The following is a 27,856-nucleotide window of genomic DNA, read 5'->3' as shown; positions in this document are numbered from 1 at the left end:
CACACACACACACACACACACACACACACACACACACACACACACACACACACACACACACACACCCCATTCTGGAATACCTTTCCATGTTTCTTGGCAGTGCCGGCCTCCCACCGAGGTTAATGCTGGATTGACATGGTCCCAGGGCTGTCAAGGATACAGGTAGTCACGTCATCCATCAGTCCAGTTCTCCACAGTCCCCATTCCTGAATGATACTGTAAGGATGACTCTCGGGTCAAGGAGAAGCTCTGCGAGTAGAGGAACTCATTGGCAGCGTTCAGGTGTGGTGAGGGGGGCTTCCTCTCGCACACGGCGGGGAGGCCACGCTCTCGAGAGAAGGAAGCGGAGGGGCCCCGCTCTCGGACCTGAGACTGGGACAGCTGATTGTACACACTGAAGTGGGCATTTCCAGGTGGCTGGGCACTCTGGGCGGAGATGGCGGGCAGCCGAGGCATCATCGTGGTGGCGGTGAAGTGTGCGGGGAAGGGCTGGTAAGGCACAGTCTCCATAGTCTGAACGCTGTAGCTCGTGTATGGTGAGACTGAGGTCCACATGTTACAGCTCAGTGGGGGTGGGGGCAGGTCGTCCACTGAAGACACCCCTGCAATCTCAGGCCCTGAACTCGAGTACATGCAGGCCTCTCTGGGGGTCACCTCACTGCAATAGGAAGGGCTCAGCATCTGCTGGTCGTAGGGAGGGGGAGACCGGAAATAGTGATCGTCCCCCACGGAAGAGGGAGTTTCCAGATAGGACCGCTTGCAGGGTAAGTCCAGGTGGCGGGCACTGTCTGCTGGAAGATGAAAAAGTGCTCAGGAAAGGCGTTCCCACCAGCCCTGGGCCTGGGGAGCCACACCCACCCCCCATCTCCCACCCCCCATCCCCATCCCCGTGCTGCCCTTCTCACTCTGGACCTGCCCTGGCCCCATGTTGCCTGGCACTCCCAGAACCATTTGAATCAGCTGCTGCGTTTAAAAAGTAGCAGTGGCCATGGAGTGGGGAGGTATTGGGAGGGCAGGGAGTTGACACCACATCCCTAGACACTGAGGGGTACACTGCATCAGGCATCACACTCCTCTGACTCTTTGCCAGCCTGACTCTCAGGATGCTAAAAGGCCCTTTTGCTCACTGGCATTCTCAGGCCAGCCCAGCCTTGGCCCAGGAAAGCGGAAGCAACTGCCAGGCCGAACCAGGCCCAGAGACCACATCTGTCAGAACTAGCCAGCAAATTAAGGCCAGGATGTTACCGCTTCAACCCTCAGTGCCTGCGGAAAGCCTCAGGAAGGAGGCGGTGGGCCAAAGAGCTTGTAGGCAATTTTTTTTTTTTTTTTTTTTTTTTTTTTTTTTGCTGTTGTTGGGGAGCGTTTTTAAGCCTACTGTGTTCAAAGCAGACAGACACATCAGCTGCTGTCATGCCAATCCCAACATAACAAGTGAAGAGGCGGGCGATATGTGCAGGCTACTTTGATACTCTCTGGAGAGATGCCATAGGCCACCACAAACCATGTCTCTGCGTCTTCCAACAACGCCCCCCCCCCCCCGCAACTATGTGGGCTCAACCCTCTGGAGTGCCATGTCTTCTCCTGGGACCCAGGGATAACTGAGGCTTGAGGGCTGGGGCAGCAGCCCTCTCAACAGATTTCAGAACACTTTCGCTGCTGCGGCTTATCTTGGCCTCCCTCCTAGGCTTTCTCTAGGGATCCATCTGGGAGCCTTGTATACAGAGCTGGGCAGCCTGGAGGCGGGGCAGAGCTCCTAGTGCCTGGGCAGGCTCAATCTTGGCTATCCAGGGAAACTTACTCCTCTTTCTCCCACATCGTCCCCTGTGCTATATTCCTGTGATTGGCAGGGGACCATCACTCTGGGTTGGGAAGGAGCCCTAGGCTTTAAGGCCATCCTGTATGTGCCACAGTTGCTCAGTTTTGTTGCTGGATTATCAAAACAGCTATAGACCAAATATAGGCATGGCTGTGCCCCAACAGAGCTTTATTTATGGATACTAAAATCTGAATTTTATATAATGACATGAGAAGCCCATCTTAAAATATAGAGGCCTCAGGCCTAACTAGGTCCAAAGGCCAGTCTTGTCTCTAGGTGTGGGGCTGAGAGAACATTCTGGGTAAGAGGAAGTCCCCAGACTCACTCCCTAGAGCATTTTGGGGACCTTTGATGGCCCTTTGGCAAGGTAACCCTAGTCAAGCCCAAATCTGTCTGTAGAAAACACAGGGCTGGCAATAAAGCCTAAACATGCTAGTCCCCAGGTCAGCATGGTAAAGAAGCCACATGCCCACACTGTCATCACTACCTGAAATATGCCTCTAGCCACTCGTTTCAGATCCGAAGAAGCCTGGATACATCCTTAAGAGGTAGGTGGAGAGCACCAGACACAGCACAGTGCACCCCTCTTCTACCACTGCCTGGCCAGCATACTGAGAACCCCAAGAGCTGGCTGTCTCTGAGGCATCCCAAAGCCACACAAAAGTGAGAGCCAACGTGTCCTGCATGTCAGGCACACGGGTCTCATCCCCAGGACCCTACCTCTGCGCTTCAGGCAGTGGTAGAAGAGGCTGGAGTCCCTCTGCGTTGAGAAGGTGTTGAGGGGCAGGTCCTGGGGTTCTGCAGCAGCAAACTGCATGTGGGCCCCGTTCTCATACTGGTAGTGCTGCAGGGCCTGGTGAGCGCTGTGCAGGGGGCTGACATCTGGTTTTGCCGAGAGCTGGCTGGAGACAAGCCTCTGCCTCATGATGCTTTTGGAGATGACCGGATACTCTTTGCTGGAGGAGCAGGGAGAGAGTGAAGATGCTTTGAGGGTTCCTGGGGGTCTTCCCGTGTCCCACCCCTGGCCAGAGCAGCCCCACCTCTGCAACCGGGCCACACGCAGGTCACTGTCGTCACTGCCCCGGAATCCCTTGGCAAAGGGGTTGTTCTCGATTTTCAGCTGTGTAATCTGTCAGAAAAGGACACACAGAGCTGCTGGGAGGAGAGAGAGCAGGCTGACCGACCGGTGGTCCTCCTCCCTCAACCCAGGCGTGAATGAGAAGGTAGGGTACAGCCTGAAGAAGCTGCACCCCCACTTAAGCGAGCCCGGAGCCCAGGACCAAGGTGCTCTCTGCTCTACTTGCTTCAGCCTTTCTACTGCTTTCTTTAGAACTCTCCCAGCTCCTGAACCCTGTGACAGCTTCCTACGTGTAACAACCCCCTTACAGATTCCAAGTGGCTGCAGATCTGACTTGGCCACTCTTCTGAACTCCACCACAGCCTTGACCAGAGGTAAGAAGCAAACAGGCAGGAGAGTGACAGGGACGGGGAGGTCACTGACAAATGCCTGCTACCTCCTAGTTGACGGAACCCAGGTTCCTCTCCTTGCTAGCCCAGAACTGTACCTACAGGAAGATTCTAGAAGCAAAGGAACCAACCCCAAGCCAGACTCCATGCCTCTAGTTCTCAGGTGCTGGTCATGAGCTTTGCCCTCACCAATTATGCTGCTCCTCAGTTGAACTCCCTGGCTTTTTCCCAGGACGGCAGTCTCACTGTCTATCTGCACCACTCTGCCTTTCTGTTCATTGTGTGCTGTATCCTGGCAGGCAGGATGGTGGTGAGGGTTGTGGTAATACCTTGTGGTTCTGGTAGGAGGTCACGGAGATGAAGGAGGTCTCTGGGAACACATGGGTGCAGAAGGCTGTGTTTTTGGAGCCAAAAGCATTGTTCTCGTCGGCCTTAACGATGTGCAGCCGAGGCTGGTATTTATGCATGGAGTTGAGGATGATCTGTGGGGGGGGGGGGTGTCTCCGTCTGAGCTCCAGGCTCCACCCAGCCACATCCTGAAAGCCTTAGGAGCCAGGTCTGAACCCAGAAATTTCTCGAAGCTCCCCAAGTACAGGAACTGGGATCCCCCAGCTCCATCCCCACATCCCACCTCGCCTCTTCCAAAGACACGTTATTCTAGCTTCCGCTATGGGATTGTTTCACTGTGACCTTACACCAGTCCCTCACCTTCTCTGGGCCTCACTGTGAAACAGTACATAGCTTACCTTCTCCCCTCCAACCTGCAGGTGCCCTTCCTAGGACTGCCTGCTGCAAGTGCTCAGCCGCTGCCTCTCCACGTCTGCCAGCAACTGTAGTAAAGGCTTGCAGGACAGGAGAGCAGGGAGAAGCTGAGGGAATTGTCCTGCTCTAGTTTGGGGCATGATGGTTGCTGCCCTTCAAGCTGTTCAAAGCAGTTCCGGGCCTGAAGGGTACCCATGTCCCTGATAAAAAAGTTCCCCAGCTGATGCCTTGGGGCCAGCAGGAGACCTTCAGCAGCAGCCAGGCTTAAGGAGGCAGGTCAACCCAGCTGACAGAAGCTCAGAGAAGAGCCCAAGATGCTTGGTCACCAGAGCCCAGGCAGAAACACAGTAGTTGCTGCCCCAAGCCCTCTTCGATGTGGCTGTGCCCCCACGGTAGCGTAGCGGCTACATCACATGCCATCAAAATGCATTTTTTATCGGTGACATTTGCCAGATGCCCTCCCCTTGGAGGCGGGGCCAGGAATTTGGGGCATTTTATCAGCACTGCTACATCTGTTAACCCTTTGCTTTCTATCTCAGCTGCTGGCCCTTAGCTCCTCTTCTCCAAAAGCTTTCCTCAGGCCTGGGGTGCCCCTTCCAAGCTAGACTCTGCTGCTGCCTCTGTGGAGGGAAACATTTAACCCTTAGGTGGCCACAGTGCCAAGAGGAAAGGGCTCTTTCTTGGACCGCCTTGCTGAATTCTGAATCCCAGAAGGCTCTACACTCACCTGGAGGGCTGCTGCAGGCCAGGGGTTAGCCATGGGCTTCTGTCTGTCCTGGGCTCTGAAGTCACCTGGGTGGCTCTAGCCAGCCTTTCTGTCTTGTAGATCAGCCCTTCCTCTCTTGGAGGGAGAGGTGCAGAGCTTCCTCCTGGCCTTGGGGGAATGCCCATTGGGGTGTGTGTGTGGACTGAAGAACACATATCCATTCCTAGGAGCCAGAGGTGTCCTGACACAGTAGAGTGAGGCCATGCAAAGCACCTCAAGGTCCTGTCCCTGAATATGTCACCCTGTACAAGTCGCCAAGACACAGATGCTCACTGAGGGCCTCTGTTCCCTGAGCCCAGGAAGTGGCTTCCTAGGAGGCAGCCTGGGTGCTGCTAGGAGTCTGGGTTCCCAGCTCAGCATGGAGTTCTAGTCTCCTCTTGCTTCTGTAAGGACTCAGCTCCCCTGGGAAGTACTCCCAGGGCCTGACTGAACCTCCCAGTTCTTCTGCCTCGCCTGAGGCTTCCTAGTCCTTCCTCACTCTTCACACTACTGACTTACCCAGGGCTGGGAGTCGGGGCTCAGTTCCCAATACCACTAAAATAAATAAGCTTCCCCAAAGAAAGGGCTCTCTCTTTTGTTCTTTGGCACCTCAGACTTCTTCGCTGCCCCGAGGCCTGAACGCCTCTTCTCTGTAGATTTTACTTTGCTCACCTGAGACAAGTTAATCTGGGCTGTTTTCTCCCTCCCCCCAGGCTGAATATGAATATTAACATGAATACAGTCTTTCTATGGGCGGTCACATGCTGTAGCTCTCTAAATGCTGGCTGGGCCCCCAGTCTCTCTGGTTCTCCTAAGCTAGCATCACAAAGGCAGACAGACGGACTCTAGACTACAGCCATTGTACCCACACTCCAGTAAGGCGAGGCACAACCCAGAGGGACAGACTGCAGCAGCCACAAACGTTCCCTGCACACAAGATCTTCCTTTTCCCCCCTTTGGCTCCACTTATGTTCAGAATGCCACCTCTTTAGTCTACAAGACAGTGCTCCTGATGACTTTGGGGTGAGGCTGACAACACACTTTTCAGAGACCAGAAACTGCTGGACGGGCAGAGGCAGGAGCCACCTGCGCTTACATTTGACATCATAACAGACAGTTACAGTTAAGAGGTTGCAACAAAAAGAATTGTATGGCTGCTGGGGGGTGGGGGGGGGATGCCACAGCCTGAAGAACTGTATTAAAGGTCACAGCATTAGGAGGGTTAAGAGCCTCTGCCCTAAAGGGTACAACCTTGGCCATATAGAGAAGTCCAAAAGAGTCAAGAAGCTTTTATGGTATCTCTCCACTAGCTCTATGTGCTGAGCAGGCTCCTCTTCAGACACAGGAGTACCCATGTGTTAAAACAGAGCCCTCAACAAGATGGTCCCACAAATACCCTTCAAGCTCTTCTACCTGGCAGCTGTCTAGAAGGAACCCCGCCCACCAAACCAATGCCCATGTATGTAACCTTGAACCCCAGTCCTAACAGCCTGAGAGATACGAAAGCAACGGGGTGAGTCACACACCTAGCTTCGGTCATAAGTTCCTCAGACTCCATGTTTAACTAATTTGCCAGAGTCTCACGTTTGTAACTGTTACAGAGTGATACCAGGCCAAATCGGCTAGCCTTGTCAACCACCCTATGACAGGACTAGTCCCATCATCATCACTGTTCTACAAAAATGAGATTTATTGTGTTTTGGCTATAATCCAGAAGCCTGTTCTGTCTTAACTGCAATAGCACCAAGCATCCATCCCCTTGAGGGTTTGCCATGGTGTGCTTTGCCACTTCGGTCCAGATTCATCCCTGTTAGAATCCAAGAACCCGAGAGCCTGGAAAGGCAGGCGGCAGAGAGCACACTAACCCAAGGCCTCAGATTGACAATGAGGAACAGAAGGCCTGGAGTGGGAGCGAGATGCCCAAGGACACACAGCTGGATGAAGACAGGCAGCCCAGCAGATTCCAGGTGGCCTTGCAAAGAGCGCATCCCGCTCTCGATGAATGCCATGACTCATAATAAGGTGTCCGCTAGACACTGCCACGGACATGGACCCCAATGCATGTCTTTGGATACTAGCCACACAACACTAGGGTAATGTACATTCTGTCATATAGTAAAACCTGATTGACCCAGCTTCGGGCTCTTACTAAGGCTGCTTCCTCCACCTTGTTGAGATTAGTCCAGGACAGTGATAGGATCTGCGGCAGAGTGGATGTGCGGGACCCATACTTGTCACCCCAGGATTTGGGAGGCTGAGGCAAGAGGGACCCCAAGAGATCAAGGACAGCTTAGGTTGTGGAATGAAATGTGATCAAAAAAGAAAGGGAAGAGAAATGAGAGGGTGGAAGAGAGGAAACTGAATGGAATCAGACCTCCAGCCCACTCAAGAGCCCTCGGGCTAGATAAGCCTTGGGCATCACTCCCAGGACAGCAACCTGGGGTTCTCACAGCAACAGCAATGATGGGTCAGGGACCACAGCCTTCGTACTGGCCTTTGGGCTAGGTATTTTACATATATCATGGTTGATCTTTGTTTTTGGTTTTCAAGACAGGGTTTCTCTGTGTAGCCCTGGCTGTCCTGGACTCACTTTGTAGACCAGGATGGCCTCGAACTCACAAAGATCCGCCTGCCTTGGCCTCCCCAGTGCTGGGATTACAGGCATGCGCCACCACTCCCAGCTCATAATGAATCTTGATAATGTCTTTACAAAGTCAACATCAGTGCCACTCTCACCAGCCTGGTCTACAGAGTGAGTCCAGGACAGCCAAGGCTACACAGAGAAACCCTGTCTCGAAAAACCAAACAAATCATCACAACCCTCATTTTGCCAGACATGGATTGAACGTCCGGAAGACATCTGGACATGCGGAAGCAGTCTGAGGTGGAGGCAAAATCAGTCCTGAATCCTAAAATGACTTCCCTTTACCCGGCTGATCAGGTATGCTGAGGCTTCTGTTGTTCCCGAGGCACTGGTGGGGGCTTGGCACGCTATCAGTCAGGAAATGGGGGTGTGGCAAAGAGAGAAAAGAGACACAGAGCTACAGAGGGCACAGCAGCCCGTGGCACAGGAAACACCACCCCTTGTGTGGGTTCATTTCTCACGTGCACCCACTGGCTTTCCAGGCATCCAGACACGTGAGTCATGCCATCACAAAGAACCAAGTGAAAGCATGGCAGGATGAAGCCAGCGTTTGTGATGATGGCTCCTGAGATGGCGGCCTGGGAAAACTGTAGCGCCTTAGAGAGGGCACCTGAATGCACTCCGGAGGACAAAGGGATGCCTCCAGCAAAGAGAAGAGCATTCCTCACAATCTTCCCAAAGCCGATTTGTAATTTAAAGGAATTACAGCAGAAACACAAGTTTCTTTTTCAGCTCCACCCGCTGATCCTACAGGTTCATATTCAAACAAACAAACAAAAACCCATGCACACAACTCGCCAAGAAAACTGAAAAGAAGCTGAGCCAAGGGGACAAGCCCTACCAAACACTAAACTTATCAAAAAGTCTCTGCAGTTAAAGCAACTGCACATGAATAGACAAATGCTCCTGGGGACCAAGAGTCAGAAGGCATGCTAAGCCAGGGACAGAGAGCGGACCCTCCCCTACTGATGGAGCACCAGGGTAGCTCTCTAAAAGACAAAAAAAAATCAGGATTGCCGCCTCCCATCAAATGCCAGCACAGTTCTAAAAGGATTCCTATTTTATATTTAAAAATAACCCCAGAACCGGACGTGGTGGCCCACACCTGTAATCCCAGTACTTGGAACTCTGTGAGTTCGAGGCCAGCCTGGTCTACAAAGTGAGTCCAGGACAGCCATGGCTACATAGATTAAACCATCAAAAAACTAAAAAAATGAAAAATAAAAATAAAAATAAACCCAGGGCTGGCAAGATGGCTCAGAGGTTAAAGGCTTCTGCCACCATGCCTGACCACCTGAGTTTGGTCTTTAGAGCCCACATAATGCATAGAACAGATTCCAAAGCGCTTGGGAAGCTGAGACAGAAGGGTCATGAGTTTGAGGCCAACCTGGGCTACACAAAAAGATTCTAAAAACACTGAAGGAAAGTTCCCTCATAAATAAGAAATGACTGAGGTCTTTCCAGAACTTATAAAGGAAGAAAGGATAAATTCAATCAAAAACTTCTGCCAAGGAAAACCACCACCACTGTGGGCCAGATCAAGTGACAAACTGGCAAATGCATTAGACAGGACCTAAATCTTCCAAGTTTATAAAAGCTAAAATTGATGAGCTCAATAATCCAAGAGGAAAATAAGGAAGAATCACAACGGTTCTCAGAAAGATTTGTGTAAAAGGATGCCCATGCCCACAGGGAAGGAGAAGTGAACTAAAACTGAACTTGGCAGAGGCAGGCAGACCGCTGGGAGTTTGAGGCCAGCCTGGTCTACAAAGCGAGTCCAGGGCAGCCAAGGCTACACAGAGAAACCCTGTCTCAAAAAAAACAAAAACAAAACCTCTAAACTTGGTACCTGGATTTCACCTATCAAACTGTCAGCAATCTAACAAGCTGCAGCTGGGGAGTAGCCCCATCTGCAACCCCGAGGCCCCAAGTTTGACTCCCCGTACCCATGTCAAAAGCCAGGCATGGCGAATGCTTGTAATCTCCAAACTGAGTCAGTCAGACAGGAAGATGCCTGCCCAGCTTAGCCAGCTCAGTGAGCCCCAGGTCCAATGAGAGACCTGGTCTCAAAAGAGAAGCCAGGTGGAGTTCTGAGGGACAACATGCAAAGCTGAGCTCTGACCTCCACATGCATGTGCACACATGTGTAAATACTCTGTATTCACATGAACACGTATGTGCACGCACATACACACAAAAATGAAAAACAAAAACACAAGAGAACAAAATCTAAAAGGAATGAAAAGCAGCCAGGTGGCAGCACACGCCTTTTATCCCAGTAGATCTCTTTGAGTCTGAGGCCAGCCTGGTCTACGCAGCAAGTTCCAGGCTAGCCAGAGCTACATAATGGGACCCTGTCTCAGAAAACAAAAGCAAAAAAATAGCCTGGGATGGTATCAGCACCTATAAGCCTTTTACTCAAGAGACTAAGGCAGGGGGAATCTCAAGTTCAAGACTAGCCTGGGCTACCAAACTTCAAAAACAAAACAAAACAAAAACTTAAACACCCGACAGCAAAATACCTAATTCTTTCAGTAAAGACCAGTGAAGTGATTCATGGGACAACAGAAAAGTGGAACGCAGCTGAGCCAGAGGAAGCTCAGTCCAAACGGAAGGACCACCAGGGCACCTTGTTCACAGTGCAAGGGGCAAAAGGTGTTGGTACAGTAGCCTGTTCTGCCTACATGTGCCAACAATGCTGAAAGCGAGACAGTGGTTATATGAATTGCTGTGGTCATGGTGTCTCTTCACAGCAGTGGAAACCCTATCTAAGACAGGGTGGCAGGATGTGAGGCAGGCACAGCGCTGCACAAGACTGCCCTCTGAACCAAACTGCTGCCATCTTTATGGGCTCAGCTGTGTCTGACTGCGAAAGATCCCAGCTAGGTTTATTGACTGTTGGGTCACAGGACCCTCACCAGAGCATTCAGCCCCACCCCCAGCCAGTTGTATGCAATTCTGCCCTAATTCCTGTGGCCTCTGAGAGGGGCCAAGGGAGGAGACTCGTCTATGAAGCTATGAGGAAGCCATCACCCAAACCCAGGCCATCCCTTGCACCTGTCTTCCCCTCCTGAGCCGCCTTCCCCAGTGTTCTTACTAGAAATTCCATTGTGGGATTTTGCTGCAAATCCTGACAAGATGAGGCTGAAGAGATGAGTCAGCAACTAATAATAGCACTCACTGCTCTTCCAGAAGACCTAGGTTCACTTCCCGGCACCCACGTGGAAGCTTACAACAACAATTTGTAACTCCAGTTCTGGGTGATTTAACGCCCTTTTCTGAACCCTCTGCCACTAGGCATGCACGCAAAACACCCACATGCATTATTTTTTAAAGTTTTGGTTTTTTTTTTTAGAACCCACAAGTCTTCCAGTCAAAACTCAACTTTGACTTTGGTAACATCTAGCCATTTGGTCTAAGAGAGGTGCCATCAGCCATGAAGACCAGATACCAACCCCAAACCCTTACACCTAGGCCCCTTTCCTGGCTCTCAGAAAATTAAGAAAGAAGAACATCAGGCCTAGGGCAGGGGTAGAATGCTTTCCCACCATGTACAAGGCCCTGGATCCCATCTGAAGAGGAGGACAAGGAAGGGAAGGTGAAGAAAGAGTAGGGATGACTGAAGTAGGGAAAGAGAAGAGGAGAGAAGAGGAGAGAAATAAGAAGACCCCAAAATGAGCATTCACAGAGGGAGGAAGCCCTGAAGATAATCTAAATAAAACCAGGCGTGGTGGCGCACACCTTTAATCCCAGCACTTGGGAGGCAGAGGCAGGTGGATCACTGTGAGTTCGAGGCGAGCCTGGTCTATAAAGCAAGTCCAAGACAGCCAAGGCTACACAGAGAGAGACCCTGTCTCAAAAAAAAAAAAAAAATCTAAATAAGATAGATAATGCAAAATGGCTGCTGTGTTACCTCCCACACCCACGGCTTTCTTCTTGCTCTTATGCAACGATGACACACACGTGGCTGGTTGGCCACTTCTGAAGTGAAAACATGGGGTGGGTTGGCCTGGAAGATCACCAAACTAGGGTCCCTAAGGCCATGTGGAGGACCCCAGCGTGATTCACCCCACTGGAACTAGCTTGGCCTTCTCTAAGATGGGACAGTCCCATCTCATGCCTCAGCTGGTCCTTTCCCAAGAGAGGTTCCAGCCATTTTGGTGACGTAGTGGAGAAAACTAGGTGGCACCTGCCAGAGCTCCTCAGATGCTCTGAGAGTCCACGTCCCAGTCCATGGGCTGGGGGAGCCTTTCCGTTTCTGTGGGTGAGTTATGCAGAAGGGGAAGTATGTTTAAGGCAAGCTCACAGGGCAAGATGGCTCTCTCCCAGGCTCTTGAAGTGAGAAGCCAAGACGGGTGGCGTTTCCTCCTTTCCTGCAAGCTCACAGGCCTCTAGCACAAGAAGTAGAAATCTGTAGTCCAAAAGGCCACTCTGCCCTGATGAGGCCAGGAAGTCAGCCAGTGTACCACAGCCCTTGTCCACGTGGCCACAGGCTGCCCCCTCTACAGTGATACTACCTAAGAGAAGACAGCCAGAGCCCTGAGTCTGCCCAGGCTGAGGGGCTACAAGAGGAGACAGGAGATGTGGGTCCAAGCATCTTGCCCGCAGCTCCTGAGGCACACTCACCTCCCTGGGTCTAACAAAGTAAGGGGTGTGGTGGCCGATAAGCGCCAAGTGCTGGGTACAAGACAGAGAAAAGGTAGCCGGTGCCTTCATCCATCCCTCAGGGGTGAAATTTCTATTGCCAAAGAAATAAGGCCATGGAGGCGGGGTCAGCGGATCCAGTGGTACCCACAGCCTTACATCCCTGCAGTGTAGCCCCACTGACTCTAACTTAAGAAAGCATGCAGCGTTAAAAAACATGAAGACTGCCTAAGATAGACGATGGGCTGAGGAAACACATATTTTCTTCTGCTCCCAACCCTGGGTACCCTCTCCTCTCACCTTCGGCAGGGCCAAGGGGAATGGAAATGTCTTAGAAAAAAAGCATCCTTACACCTGGGAGCCACGGTAACAAGCAAGCGCAACCAAACCCCATCCAAACCCTTAATCTCAAAGGTACTTCCAGCTGCCCAAAGAGGCTACGCCTGCCAAGCTCTGGCCCTGCTTCGTGAGCCTCAGGTGTAGCCTGTCTCTGCGGTGGTCCCCATTGGCATCAGAGGCCCTCCCTAATCTTGTAAGCCTGATATCACAGTGCAGGTAGGCAGACAAGGTCCAGCAGGAGTCAAGTGTGGGCAGAGCCCTGGCCAGGATTTGCTCTGGGAGTTGGGGCTTGGCTGACCCTCTCCCCTGGGATCTTCATGGCCTGCCTGGGAAAGCCCAGTGTGGAGGCTTGTAAAAAAAAGAGAGAAGAGGTGATTTGCTGAAGTCAGCACTCTGGGTGCAAACTTACATCACAGATGACCAGGAAGAAAACTGAACAGACTCAAACTGAAACCAGGAACTGCTTCTGAGTCAATCAGGATGAAGTGCTTGTGACATTTTGTTTCCCCACCCCCTCCGCCCCACCCCCACCCCCAGACAGCACTTCTGGCATTTTGTATAGGGAGCTTTTCTTCTCAGAATCCTGACCTGTGCTCAGCTCTCCAGATACTGAGCTGTGTGAGAGCGCCACACCTATGCCCTTGCCCTGCTCCCCCCCCTCAGGGTTAGGAGTGCAGCCTAGCAAGCACCCAGTGGCCTCTCCCACCATGGCATCCCCCACACCCCTGCCCTACACTACCAGAGAGTCCCAGGAGTCCACAAAGGCAGGGTCTGAAGGCCTGGAAGATGACACCAGCTGCTAGGCTTCTGTTTGCAACACATTTGAGCTAAAGATTTCCACATAAAAAGCCGCTTTTTTGTGGGCCTGCCAGGGCCAGATGGGAAAAGAATGAGCCTGGGAAGCTGGGATTAGGATGTTTGCAGCAGCTACCACCGTCACTCCTACTACCGCTGCCACTGTCCTGACCCATGAACCAGATCCCAGGAAGCCAGGCAGAGGCTGAGCCAGGACTCAGATAGTGTCCCCCCCCTCCAGAGGTCAGAAGGAACGAACATGCACAGAGGGACTTCAGAATTCACGTCTGTAGAGTTTCCAGCAGGAATAGTTTTCGGGAAACCAAACCTGAGAGAGTTAATCTGCCATCCTCATCACCACCTTTACCATTGTCATCGCCACCAGGGTGGTCATCATCATCACTACCCCCATTTTCATCACCACTGACATCATCATCGCCGTCAGTCATCACCGCAGTTGTCCTCAACATCATTTTCCATCAATGTCATCACTCCCTTCATTGTCATCAATCCCTGTCCCCCAACCCCATCTCATTGTCACACTTGCTATTCACCCCTCTCTGTAAGTCGCTTCTTCCTGCATAGTCCCTCATGCAGGCCTCCCTGCCACAAAAGCTACTACGGTCAACTCCATTCCCCACGCAAGGAAACTAAGACTCAAAAAAGACTGCAATGCTTGCCCAGAATCACCAGCTAGCAAGGAGGAGAGAGGTACATGCAGCTGATCTGCAGGATCAGTGGCCTGACCAAAAAAAAAAAAAATGCATTCTCTTCCTAAGACCCACCCGCTGCTGCTCTCCCAAGGCCAGACCATCCCTCTTCTTACATGGCCAAAGGGGTCCAGGTGGTTGTTTGTCAGCTTCAGCTTCTGGAAAGAGACCAGCTGCCGCATCCAGTGGGCCCCAGTGGCAGGAGAATCTGGGTGGACATAGAGCCTCCCAGGCATGGCTGGCTCAGCCTTCCCAGCGACCATCCTGCCGACAAAGCAGACAACAGGACCATTTGAGCGCACTGAGGTCTGATGATGCCTGACTCCCCGTTTCCCTCTGAGAGCAAACCAGGGCCCACAGAAATTATTGCTGTTTTTCTATCCAGAGCTGATGCAGGGGGAGGGGAGGGGAGGGGAGGGGAGCAGAGCAGTGGAGGAGTCAGTACTCCCCAGCTTCTTACTTCACAGGTTGGGGCTGTTTGTAAAGATACTTCAGGGAAAACCAAGCACTTCCGTGTGTTTTATTTATTTATTGGTGGTGCTCTGACCCCTGAGCTACCCTCCCACCCCACCTTCATATTTTTTTTAACTCTTCAAATGTTATAAATGTGTCAGTTTGGAACTTCTCAAAGAACCTAACCAACATCTCAAATCCAAAGCTTGTTCTGAGTTCTAGTCTCACTTCTACTTCTGTGACTTCCACCACGGAACCCAGGGCCCCAGCCAGATGCTCTAGAGACTAAGGTCTGGTCTAGCACTAAGGTCTGGTACTCACTTGCCCCTCCAACTTGCCCATCTCTCCCCCAGGCTCTTTAGCAAGGGCCCTGCTAACAGATCCCTCAACCTGAGAGGGCCAGACTTTGAAGCCAGGCAGAGAAACTGGAGAGCCTCAAACCAAATAATAGCAGGAAAAATGCCCCTGCCCCGTGCTCCAACCCGGGGAGGCATAGTCAGTACCCAAATCCACCGGGTGTTAGGCTTCCTACCCCTAGACAGCACCAGATTGTCTATGACTGGGGGAGTACGGCACCTCGAGACCCAGCAAGCCTACACACCTGCCATAGCATTTGGGCCTGCCTCAGCCCCTGCCCAGGTGCAGGCAGTGGACAAGCATGCTGACTCTGGGTGGTAAGAGACAGGCTGGGAATGGCATAGAAAGAACATCTGAGCCCCCTCCCCCGCCCAGCCTCTTACCATTTGTTGTCACAGAACTTGTAGCGATGGTCATCTGCAGGGACGATGTCGATGAGCAGGATGTACTTGGTCTTGGGGTTCATGCCTGTGACTTTTACCTTGTAGCTAGGGAACATCCTCCTGAAGGAGTCAAGGGTTGAGGTGGCATACCGGAAGAAATGACAGAGTAAATGTAAGGGCAGAAGGCGGAGCCCTTCTAGCCAAAGATCCTGGCCCATTTGTCTCTTGTCCTCACTGTACCACAGGGTAGAGCCGGCTAACCAACACAGGACCCCACCACATCCAGAAACACAGTCTTTACCTTTCCCCAAATTTCCTTCCCTGTAAATCCCTCAAGATTAGGATCCAGTGGCTGTGAGCCACAGCAGCAAAGAGACCCTGGTCAGGATAGTGGGGGAGGATTTCGGTAGCAATCTGATGGCCTCAAATTGTCCCCAGGCTTTCACCAGCTTACATACAGCTAAAATTCTAAGGTGCCATCATAGGGTGCTAGTGTTGCTGATGTTGTAGCCCCAGTCAGCTGCTCCCATAAGCAATAAGCTGTCTCTCTCATAAGGAAGAGAGCTCTGTGAAAACCTTGCCAAGCCTGGGTGGCCGACAGGGGTATGCCTTTTTCATGCTGTATGCCTCAGCAAGGCCATAGCACCTTGACTAAGAATCCAGGAAGTCACTGAAGAAGGCTCACGGGTGAAAACACGCATGCGGAAACCAGCCTGCCATAGTTCACAGCTAGGCACTACCACCAGCTAAGACCTCAGGCCACCTGACTGTGGGTCCCCTGTGCCTTGGTTTCCCTACCTCTCAAGTGAGGATCACATCACTGCTGTTGCCTCCAGCCCCTGTTCTGTTCCACCGTCCACAAGCCAGTGAGTGATATGGCCAACTTCTATGAAAATGGACCCAGTTCCTACAGCTCATGCCGAAGCTGTCCAAGACCCTTCTAAGGCTCAGGGAACATTCTAGAGGAAAAACTTCCCTAAAGCCCTCAGCACATACATACAAACCTGCAAGAGCATAGGTCTCTCTGCAGAGAGACTAGCCATGCACCCTGCCCCCCACAGGTGCCTCCAGGCCCCTCCCCAGCTGACATTCCACAAATGAGGGCTCAGGTGTAGCTCACTTGCCTAGCATATGCTGGGTTCAGTCATGAATTAGGCAAGTCACACACTCAGTTCAAACTCAACATGGCCTATAATTCCAGTGCTCAGGGAGGCTGAGGCAGGAGGACCTTTGGTTAGAGGCCAATCTGGACTAAATATCTAATCCTTGTCTTAAAAAACAAAAACAAAAAACCAAGAAACAAAATAATTACCAGGACGGTGGTGGTGCACGCCTTTAACCCCAGAACTTGGGAGGCAGAGGCAGACAGATCCCTGAGTTCAAGCTAGCCTGGTCTACAAAGTGAGTTCCAGGACAGCCAAGGCTACACAGAGAAACCCTGTCTCAAAAAAATGGAAAAAAAAATCACTACAGGGTTCTCCAGGAAGAGAAGCAGGGTCCAAAAGCTGAAGCCATAGGCTGGAGCCTCAACCTACCCTCCACTGTGGTGCAGCGAATCAAGTCAACACCAGGAAGCCACTCACTGAGCCAAAGTCCTCCAGGGAACCTCACAAGAAGCTGCCCTGAACACCTCAACCAGATTGGACGCCCCCTGCCCCCATTTTTTGTCAACAGTACTAGCTTACCTGGATAGGGCAGGACTTCCTGAAAAGAATAAAGGTCTCCACAGGCTAGCAGACCCCCACAGCAAGCTGGGAACTTGAGTAGAAGGGTTCCGGAAGGGTTGGTTCCCCCTCCAGGACCTGCCTAGCCCAGCCCTAGCCCCTCTGCTGCTACTGAAGGGACACACAGGGCAGAGAGGAAGGGCGGCTGTGCTGGCCCAAGTGCCAGGCGCATGTGCGTGCACTTGTGGGGCAAGTGCGCATGTGTGCCTGCATGCGTGCCTGGAGGGCGGGGGTGGGGTGGGGGTGCGCAGTTCTAGCTGCAAGTCTAGGGACTTATAAACCGTGTGGAAGAATTTGTCTCAGATGTCAATTGAAAGCATTTTCAAATATCCACCCCACCCCCTCTCCGAGGATGGGGGAAAGCTAAAGGACTCAGGAACCCAATCCAGCCTCCTCCTTCAAGCCAGCAGCGCCAGCATCCTGCCCAACATAGGGGCGCAGCTGAAGTGGGCGCCACCCTGTTTCCTGGCCCTGCCCCACTCCTAGTGGGTCTAAAGCTAAAGGAACAGGGCAGCAGCAGCTGCCTTGCCTTGCCCTCCCAGGGGTTAAGCCAGAAACCCTGTCTCCTCCAGGCCACCATTTCACAATTCCTACAGAAACAGCAACAAAATGGGGCAGCCTCAGGCTGTGCTAGGCTAGCTAGGCCAGGTCACTGCCCGTGGCAACAGTAGAAGATAAACCATAGCCTCCTTCCAGGGCCGGTACCCACATACGAGAGGCAGGAAGAAATGCCTGGCTGCCCCTACAGCAGTGTGTATAGCCTGCATGGAAAGGGGGCTGAAAGGCCTTGACCCTCCCAGTCTGCCCTGGGCCTCAGCACATAGGGCCAAGCAGACACGGAGTGCTCCTCAGAATCCCCTGAGACACCTGGACTCTCTACCTCCCAAGGCTCAGGGCCAGGATCTGTCCCCTTCCAGAGGCTGACCATGGACAAGCCACTTCGAGGAGGTCTTGAGGCAGCCAGCCTTACAAGCCAAGAGGACAGCTAGCCGTATCTGGTGTGGGTCTCTCAGCCAACGCTCTCAGGGCCTGCAGAACACTGTGGGGAACCTAAGCTTCGCTGCTAACCCCACCCCCAACACCTGCTTGGCCCAGGGTCGAAGGACTGCTGCTGGAAAGGGGTGAGGTGTACCACTCCCAACCGCACAGGCATCTGCCTTTGATTTGGGAAGGGGCTGGGGATGGAACCCAAAAGGTCCAGCTTGCCCGCCTGTTCATCAGGAGAGGAGACCTCCACGCAGAGGCCAGACTGAGTTTGGGAGCTGTGACTTCCTCAGCGCTCCACTGGCAAAGGAAAGGTCCTCCCTAACGAAAACACACTAAAAGGATCGTGTGAGGTATACGTTATTTATTTCTGACTTACGACATTAAACACACCTGAAAACCAAGCACCCTAGTGGGTGGAGGAAGCTTCAGGGCCTGGGAGGGCGGAGCAGAAGGGGAGGCTGTCACTAGCTCTCACAGTACCCAACTTGGTACCTTTCCTTTCCTCACCCTGCACCTTTCGCGCTTGCCCATGCGTCTTCTCTCCACGCCCCCATCTCGCTGCCCGGGGTCCCCCTGTACCCGCACAATCCCCAGACAGCTGCAGAGGCCAGCACGCGCGCGCGGAAGCGACTCCGCCAGGGGAATAAACACGCCGGCTGCCTGGCCGCCCGCCGGGACCAGATGAAAGCTGGGACCTCCCCTCTGATCAGCAGCCGGCTCTCAAAGGGTACGAAGACCGAGCCTTTATCTGCTTCATACTCGGAAATGGCTTTAGAATGAACTGCTAGGATAAGCTTCCTCCATGGTGCAGGCCCGAGGCTGGGGGGGAGGGGGCATGAAGGGGGCGCGGGTGGTGGCGGGGGTGTTGTAATTTTGGCCACAGATCTGTAAATGAGAACTCCCTGCCAGGAGGGACACACATCACATCGGGGATGGCTGGGCTCCTGGGTCTCTCATGGTTGTCAATTCAAAGCGCTGAATTAGCCACCCCCAACGAGGACAGAGTGGAAATCAAGGTCCTGGAATCCGCCAGACTCTCCCTACCTAGCTGGAACCCCCGAACCAAACCCATCACAGCTCCAACTTCCCTGAGGAGGGAGGTCTGAAGCAACTATACACGCCTTCCCTTAAATGCAGGCATTAAAACCGCCATAGAATTCAAGAAGTGTGGAAAGTGGTTTTTAGGGTGGCGGCGGAGCCCTGGAAAGTACGCAGGAGGAATGCAAGGGCACTGGGGAGGCTCTCCTTATCTGCATGGTTGGTTATACCCTGGGTTCATGTTTTTTTGTTTGTTTTGGTGTTTTGTTTTGTTTTGTTTTAATTCTATAGGGCTGTAAACTTCAGAAGTGCCCATACTCTCTTACAGAAATATCCCACTTCAAAGGAGAAATCTACATTTAAATATGCTTACACACACACACACACACACACACACAGAGAGAGAGAGAGAGAGAGAGAGAGAGAGAGAGAGAGAGAGAGAGAGAGAGAGAGTTCGTTCCTAACTTAGAACCTTGAAGGCAAACAAAATGCAAAAAGCCGGAGGAAAGCAGAGATCTCTGGAAAGCCTGCCCATCACTCTATCTTTAAAATCCTGGGGTCTTGCTGGGAAGGTATGGGCAGCAACCAAAGCTGGGGGTGGGGGGCGCTGCCTATAATCAGACCAGACCTTTTGGAGCCAAGTGATTTCTGAAAGCACTACTAAGTGACTCAGTTGATACACACACACACACACACACACACACACACACAGAGAGAGAGAGAGAGAGAGAGAGAGAGAGAGAGAGAGAGAGAGAGAGAGAGAGAGAGAGTCTTTCTAATATACCCAAAGCATTTTTAAAGGCATATTTTCCCCGAGGGGAAGGGGTGTGGAATGGGCACTGTTTGGGAAAGTCAGTTGCTTTGCTCCGATTTTTTTTTTTTTTTTTTAGGCACTTCCTTCTGATAGACTTTTGCTTTCAGAAAATACTTTAAGAAGAGATCAAAGCACTCTCTCCCCGACCCACTTTCCCAGTGTCTTCAAGCCTTACTTCTCTTATCACCCACGCCACTGGGCTCTGACGCTCTGTATACAGAGCAAGAGCAATTGGCTTTGAAGCCCGGGATTAAGCCGGGCCAAATCCTTGCCTCAGAATAACAAACAATACAGGTTCAACAGGAGTTCTCATCGGTAGTTCATTTTTCAAACGCAAATTCACTGTCACTAACACAAGCAACATTGAACTCAACAGGCTCTGAAGGCTGAGAGTGGAGATTTATCTGGTGACAAAACCATGACCTAGGAGTAGGGCAGTCAGATGAGTAGGAAATGTTCATTTTTGGAAAGTTTATATTTAAATTTTTGTGGAGCTCACTTTTATCTGTGTTTGGGAGAAAAATGCACTTTCTCACATGTATCAAGCTTAGAAGAGATAGGAAGCCAAGAGAGAGAAATCTGTTCTCTGCCGTTAGCAACACAAGCACTCTGGTACAAGAGTCTGAGGGGAACTGAGACTGACTGGGGGTGGGGGCGGGGTGGCTCTGTGTGACACCTGGCATCAGGAGTCCTTGAGCACTTTAGTCAAAGCTCGTTATCCAAGGAGGCTGATTCTCCTTTTCCGTTGGCCTTCAGATTTTCAAGACCCAATAGCCAGGAGACTTGGGAAAGCACGAGCTCAAACATTCTGGTTCCTTGCTCCAGGGCCCTGTCCATCTCCAGCCAGACAGCAGTTATCACGCCTGTAAGCAGCCAGAGTCTCTAGAACCAAACAAACCAAACGCTGCCCAGGGCTGCCGTGGAATTAAAAAAAAAAAAAAAAAAAAAAAAAAAAAAAAAAAAAAAAAAAAGGCCATGGAGATTTCTCAAAGTTAGAGTCTTGTTCTGGGGGCAAGGTATGCAGGCTGCTTGGCTTGCACAATCCTGGCGATTCCCCTCTCTGGGCATGGTTTGTATTTTCTGTTGATCTTTCTCCTCACCACCCCCAACCCCCCAGTTCTTACACCTGCATATCTGTGATCCAGGGTGCAGGAAGAAGCACCAGGCCATCTGCTGAGAAATGCCAGGGTACTGGTGGCCTTGCAGAGTCTGGGAAGCACTGACTGGGTAGAGTGCAGAAGAGCCATCTGCCCACAGAGCAGGCTGGATGCAGAGACTGCCTGGGCACAGCGAGCAGGTCAATGAAGGTGGTCTCTGAAGACAGTGGGGGTGGGCAGTGTCTGGAGCTGTAGCTCAGTGCCTTAGCATCATGCTTGGCATGTGTAAGATGGAGTGGATCCTAGCAGCCGCCACCACCACCACCAGCACCACACCCACAAAAGACAGTAGGAAGGTGTGTAGGAAGAAATAGGCTCTATGAGATCCAAAGTGGATGACGCTAGTGAGGTTTGTTGTTGTTGGTTTTTTTTTTTTTTTCAATTATATTTGGCATATGTTTCCACCAAAGAAGTGAAAGGTTGTGAGATCCACATTGTTGGAGTCCTCACAGCCATTTTTAAACTATCAGCACCATCCCGAGGTCTACTCACTCCCATGTACAATCACTAGGACAGGGCACAGGTTTCTGGAGTGTGGATTTGAGGGCTCATGTTGGGAGTAGGGAGGGAGGAGGACTTCCATGGGTCTAGAAAGCTCACTGAAAACTACAAGCTCACATACACCCAGAGAACGTGCCCACCATGTATTTCCAAGAGGCTAAAGTCTACAGATATAAATTCTGGAGTGTTCTTTCTTTCTTTTCTTTTCTTTTTCTTTTCTTTCTTTTTTTTTTTTTTTTTTTTTTTATCTTCCCTCCACCTCAGCACCTGACCTTTTTTGCTTGCTTGTTTGTTTGTTGTGCCAGCACCACTCACAGGAGCCCCTGGTTTGAGTCCCACAGTTAGAAAGGACAACAGGTACCATATAGCTACCACCTTCAAACTTGGCACCACAGAGCCACAAGACAGCAGCTCCTTGGCCGAGTGGACCAAGTTGGAAAGAACCAGAGCTTTCAACACCTGCCTCTTTCTCTATTCCCCATGACTATTTGACAAGATCATCTTCTGCCAGGAATACTAAAGCAAAGCGTCCTTTCTCCATCCCCCAAATGCAGCAAATTTGTACCCTGAAACCAATCTTTCCCTTCCCTGATAGAAGTGCCGGGGAAGGGGGGGTGGAGTGACCGTGCCATCTTTCTAACTGAGACAAGAGTGACCATATTTCCATCTTCAACAAAATAAATTCAAAATAAAACAAAATAACAACAACAACAAAAAACCCTTCATAATGCCTGCCTGGGAGCCAACAGGGAAGGACCCCAGCACCCATGGACTGCCCACAGCAGCCCCCTGACTTCTGTGTCTTTTGAAACTAAACGATGCCACGTGCTTTATTGACAGCTGAGTGAGGCAGGACTGGTTCTCTGTGGGTGAACTGGAAGCAGGTAGGCTCTGGTTTGCTAAGAGAACACTCCTCCCACACTGTCTGACTCCACAACCCTGCCCTTCGATGCCTTCCCGCCCTCCCGTCTTCTTTCTCCAAACAACAATTTGGGGGGGGGCCCACCACCAGAGAAATAAACATTTCTCACCTCCAGTAGCATATGGATGCAGAAGGGACAGAGAACCCACAACAGCTTCCTAAACCTTAAGTTTCCAGTGTCTCTAGCCTTCTCCTTCACCTGACAGCTGCTCTATTGGGCCATTCCCGACCCATGCCAGATAGCCTGCCACAACTGATATCTGCTCTACAGGCACACTTACAGGCATGTGACCTCTGGAACACACACACACACACACACACACACACACACACACACACACACACACCTCTGTCCTTCTCTCACCCTCTTTCCCGCTTCTCTCCCACAGACACCAGTGCATTTTAAAGATGTTTCCACTTTATAAATCACCCATCTCTGGCAGCCACTGAGAGCTTGGGAGGCTCCCCCAGCAATACACAGAACCAGCGGTACCTTCTTTTAGGTCAAGGAGGGTGTTGCCCTGGGATAAGTAACTTGTAGTTTGTTCGGCTCAGCTCGCAAAAAGTTAGGGCAATTGAGAATCACCACAGTACCCTTTCTGTCACCAGTAGGTTCCTAGGCAGAACAGGCCAGGGAAATTCCTGGTTGGGGGGGGGGGGGCGGCGCAGGGTATCCCTCCCCAGGTATATAGCTGCCCTTGTTTGCATATCATCAGCATAATGCTGTACTTCTTTTAGAACCTTCAGACCCCCTCAGGTGCTCGCACGCTGCCCTAAGACACAGTGCTTGGAACCTCAGTGGCTAACAAATTTCCCACCGGCCCCAGAGAACTGCTGAGTTTTCTCCCCGAGGGACCTCCATCCCCTGACGTCTTCCTGGCTCCCCAGTTGCCGCTCTCCCCGGGGCTGACCTGCCGGCCTTGGTGATGATCATCTCGGTGCCTGCCTCGTGGAACTTCTTCCACAGCTCCTTCTCATGCAGCCCCACCTTGATGTTCTCGATGGTCTGCAATGGGAGGGAGGCGGGAGCTGGTCGGCCTGGCTGGCTCACCGCAGGCCTCCATGCGGAGCCTGCCACAGAGTCAGACCAGGCGCACAGACAGACCAGGCGCGCAGAGCGTGCCAGCCCCAGGGCCCACTCCTCGATATTTCGTTTCACAAAATTATCTCGAACCATTGGTGAATTTGAAACCTTGAGAGATTCAAACTCCCTTCTTTAGGACTTCACCTACTAATAAGCCTACAGGGGAAACATAATGACTGTGTTTGGAGTAGACGCACTACACAGCAAAGAAAGGCTCCTCGGGGGATGCGGGTTGCGGTGATGTGCAAGGTAGCAGCAACTCGGAAGCGGCACAGGCGGCTTCCGTGGCCTTCCTGTATGTTCCACTCCTTCTCGGAATCCATGGAGCTGGACACTGATTTAGACTTGTCCCCAGAAGAAGAGAATCTCCCTTCTGGGACTGTCGCAGAGTCAACCCTGAGGGTTCGAGGTGGAGAAGAGCCCTCCCTCGAAAGTAGAGAGCAGGACCCAAAAAACAAACAAACAAACAAAAACAACAACAACAAAAAAATCCCAAAGGGCTGATCATTTCTAACCCCAGGAGATCTGCTCGTGACCTGCATAAGCAGATAGCCCGATGCCCCTACCTGCTCCACAGCGGCAGCAGCAGCAGCGGCAACTTCGGCGCCCTGGCCTGAGGGGATGCTGAGCGCTGTTCCACTAAGGCCAGGCTCAGCCAGCGCGGGTTCGGGGGCTGCAGTGGTGGTGGTGGTGTTGCTGCTAGCCTCCCCGAGCCCTGGGCCCGGGGCCCGGAAGGCCTCCTCGCTCTCCGTCAGGCCCTTATCCTGCAGCATCTCCTGCGGGCACAGCACACTGGGAGTCACTCGGCGGGATCCACACTGGCCCGAGGCCCCACGGCCTTGTGGAGCTGAGCACCCCCCAGGCTTCGAGTGGGTGTCCCGGCACACGTGGACCCCGCCCCCTTCTGAGCTGGGGGAGGGAGGGAGGGCAGGACCCTAGCCTCCTCCCTTCAGGTTCTGGACCTGGGAGGGTCTACGTGCAGTTTAAGGGCTGCCTGTCCCCCAAGACTTGGGACTGTGTGATGAGTAGGTCTTAAGGAAGCACCGCCTTCTCGGCATAGTCCTAGCTGCACGCGGTGTCCCTCCCTCCTGCTCAACTAGAGCCCAAGGCCTGGGTCTTCTTGTCCATTCGTAAATAACTAGAGTCCCACTTTTGGCCCGGGGTATCCAGGACACTCCCGCGGCTTACTGGAGAGGAGAGGTAGGCCTAAAGTCAGGGACCTGACTCTTGTAGCCCCACAATCTGCAGAGGGCTCAGAGCTGGAATGCTACAGGCCAACACTCAGCACCCCAGCTCAGCTCAGGCTCTCCGTGTAAAGACACTCAGAGCCAAAGGCTTCCAAGCCCTATACCGCATTCTCCTCACCCAAGATGGCACACTCTCTCTTGGGGTTCCTCTGACCCAGACCCTGAACTCTGTAAGGGGCGTCCTCAACCTGTCCTCACATTTACACAGGCTGGCTTACACACTCACTCATTAATTAAAAAAAAAAAAAAAAAAAAAAAGAATCTGCATTGGGCCAAAGAATTCAAAACCTTGTTAGCTAAACACTAGGCCAGCAGGGCGGGTCCATTTCACAATCAGAGTCTGGCCTTGCTTCGGGGTACAACTAAATTTTCCCCTCAGTATCTGGGCCTAGTCACCTGCCTGCCCGTATGCAAGTTATGATCTTTGGGGACACCAATAGTCTAGCTTGCAAGGACCAGCTTGTCCTGCATCCCTCGGAGTGCAGCCATATATACTGTCCCGCTCTCCCCTTCCTGTCTCCCTCCAGGACCTCGCTGAGTTTTAGTAGGTTTTCTGTGTGTCTCCCCTTTCTTCTGCCATACCCTTTCTGTTCTACCCCACGTCTCTTTGACCGTCCCCAGACTCAAGCCCCTCTGTCTACCCAGCTCACCAGCCTCCTCGGCTCCCGGGCTTAGACTCCCAGGGCCTCCAAAGTAAACAAGCCAAGTGCAACCGAGGAGATAAAAGGGGGCCCGGACCAGCCAAGGCTGGGAAAAGCCCATAAAGATAAGGCTGACAGCCCAGCCGGTCTCGGCCACAGCCGGCCTGGGACAAGCAAGGCTGGATGGACATGGCCTGGCCCTGCACCCGCCTTGAGCCACGTGCTGGTGCCCAGACCACGCTTCGAAAATCCAGGATGCCCTCAAACAAGGACGCCGCTGGGTCCAGGCGAGCGCACTAGCTCCCAGTGTATCTGGGCGCTAATTGTCGGCCGCCCCAGGTGCGGAGGCTTCTGGGGGGCCAGGAGCTAGGGCTGCCTCCTGCGCTATGGAGATCCCTGGTCACCCGGAGCCCAGCAACAGCCTGGCAGCCTGTGCTGAAGTGGGCTGCCCTCCTACACCCGCCACCAGAGTTACTCTGCGCTCTCCTTCCCTTGCATCGAATGACTTTCCTCCTCCGCCTTTTAAGCCACCGCTTGAGAGACGCCCCCAGTTTCCCTTTCTTCTTGCCCTTTTGGGGGCTCCTCTCCATCCCTGCACTCTCCAATGCTGGCATCTTGAGTCTCCCGCTCGCCCCAACCTCGGTGCCAGGGCCCTTCACTTCTACCCTCTGCGGGGTGGCCTGTGGGCTCCACCGCTTCTACGACTGGGACACTGGGACGGACGGTCGCTTTGGGCTACCTCATTTTCCAGGCAGGGAGAAAAAAAAGGAGGATACCGGGGTTTGTTTTGTTTTGGTTTTTTTTGTTTTTTTTTTTTTTTGTTTTCATATTTTTTTTACTAGTGAAATTTTTCCTTACACGAAAAGGAATTTTTAATTTTTTGCTATTTTTTAAGTGTTTTAATTGTTGTTGTTATCAAAGTAAAATCTTGGTCAATTCGGCAACATTAAGAATATTTATCCCTCGCTCTGGGATTATTGGTAGTTTTAACACTGTCAGGGTAAATGGGGAGGTTGGTTAGCATTATAGAATACGTTGGTTGTTCCTGTTTCATCTTCGGGGCTCCCCTGGCACGTTAGTAATTAGATACAGTGTTTGGCTGGTCATACCCATCTATCACTATTTTACTTGTACTGGGTGCCCCGTTCATGTTCCCACCACTCCTAGCTCTTCATTCTAGCCAAATTTTCACAGGTTGATATTTAGCATAATGTACGGCCCCGATATTCAGGTTAATTTTCTTTACATTGCTATACCATCTCTTATCTTGCCATGATTTGTTTTGTTAGGATTGCTCCTGATACTCTGGGCATTATTATTCATCACCTCTGTATAGCATCTCCTCGTTACTCTGTCATTATTTACAACGGTACGGATCTTAATTTGCCTGTTATTTCTCATTACTTCATGGTTTCTTATTACTTTGACACCATTTGTAATATTGCTGTTGCCCTTACTACTCGGATTATTTTTCAGCACGTTGGTACAATACTTATCACTTGGACATTATAATGTTATGACTATTCATATTTGCTCATCCACACAGAGAAACCCTGTCTCGGGAAAAAAAAAACTTGCTCATAAATTGTTATTACTCCAGCAATCCTCATTACTGTGTCTCTACCTGTTTTAAGATTAATATTCTGGTTAATATTAATATTGATATGAAATAAACAATGCATCGTGTGATAGTCCCACAGTGATAATGGAGGACTTTTTCATAATATATGTGTTGGGTTTTTTTCCTAGCCCGGTTCTTACAGTACCGCATTTTAGTAATTTGCTGCATGAGTATTGTTGTGACTCTGCGAGTTTGAAGTTACTTTGACTTCAGCTCTTTTCAAATTATTTTTACTATTTTCATTCGATCCTGAAAAAGACCGTTGCGCTGACAAAAATTTCTAAGTATTATATAGTTAGCCGTTTCGCTCTGTTTCTTTGGTAATTGCTCACATTCTGGTAGTTTTGAGCTACTGTTACTTATATATTGTCACGAATTTAAATCTGACGGGTCTGCGGCGTGTTTTTTCAGTTTTCACCAGCCCTAAGCCCTCTTCTTCGGGCTATCTTATTCTGAAATTTTGATTTTTCAAGGCCAGCACTCCTGTCCCTAGGAAGCTGCTTCTTAAGCAGATAATACTCTTAGGTCCCTAGACCCATTTAGTCCCATTACTCCAGACAAGAGACTTGTGCCCCGCTGCTGCTACTGGGTGTCAGCCAGGGCAGCGGTCTGACTACTGAGGCACAGTGACCCCTCCTGTGGCTTTGATCACCCCAAGCCCTTGTCCCAGTCGCCCCCTGTTCAGTTCATCCGCCCTGGATCCCGCTGTTTAACCCCGAGATGAGTGACCCCCCAGCCCCACGCCCTGCTCACCCGAGACGGGCTGAAACCCACACTCACCCTAACTGTGCCGCAGCATGCGGAGGCTCCTGCGGCCCCAGGTCCGCAACCAGCTGGGGTCCTAGAGGAGCAGATCAGCAGGGGCTCTGCCTGGCCCTCAGGGTCACTGTCCTGTCGCCCGCTGCGCCCTCAGGGCCCAGCACATCCCGGGTGTGGAGCGGGCCCTTGATCTCCTAAGCTGCACTTTGGGGCCTCTGCTCCCTCCTCCTGGTCCTCCCTCCCTCC

The 27,856-nt window shown here is 51.8% G+C and overlaps 1 protein-coding gene across 2 annotated transcripts; it reads right to left on the bottom strand.

Annotated features, from left to right (window-relative positions):
- Positions 1-29: 29 nt before the first annotated feature.
- Positions 30-27,856, bottom strand: Tbx4 (T-box transcription factor 4). 2 transcript variants are annotated; one of them, XM_051158199.1, is made up of 9 exons: positions 27,632-27,856; positions 23,909-24,118; positions 23,170-23,264; positions 15,116-15,235; positions 14,039-14,186; positions 3,613-3,765; positions 2,857-2,945; positions 2,537-2,772; positions 30-791 (listed from the first exon to the last, which is right to left on the bottom strand). In XM_051158199.1, exons 2-9 carry the CDS (start codon positions 24,113-24,115, stop codon positions 172-174), a joined length of 1,668 nt encoding a protein of 555 aa, XP_051014156.1. In that variant the 5' UTR covers positions 24,116-24,118; positions 27,632-27,856; the 3' UTR covers positions 30-171. The 2 variants fall into 2 exon arrangements, with proteins under 2 accessions (XP_051014156.1, XP_051014157.1); XM_051158200.1 differs by having other exon boundaries at positions 30-788; positions 27,632-27,855.

This window comes from Acomys russatus, chromosome 16, assembly GCF_903995435.1.
Source record: "Acomys russatus chromosome 16, mAcoRus1.1, whole genome shotgun sequence".
Taxonomy (NCBI): domain Eukaryota; kingdom Metazoa; phylum Chordata; class Mammalia; order Rodentia; family Muridae; genus Acomys; species Acomys russatus.
This window is presented reverse-complemented; position numbering and strand designations above follow the sequence as displayed.

Excerpts from the sequence above, each read along its gene's own strand:
- Tbx4 (XM_051158199.1), bottom strand. The coding sequence starts at position 24,115 with ATGCTGCAGGATAAGGGCCTGACGGAGAGCGAGGAGGCCTTCCGGGCC. Across the intron at positions 14,187-15,115 it reads AAGTTCTGTGACAACAAATG|GATGGTCGCTGGGAAGGCTG; the intron begins GTAAGAGGCTGG and ends CTTTGTCGGCAG. Across the intron at positions 2,946-3,612 it reads CCTCCTACCAGAACCACAAG|ATTACACAGCTGAAAATCGA; the intron begins GTATTACCACAA and ends CTTTTCTGACAG.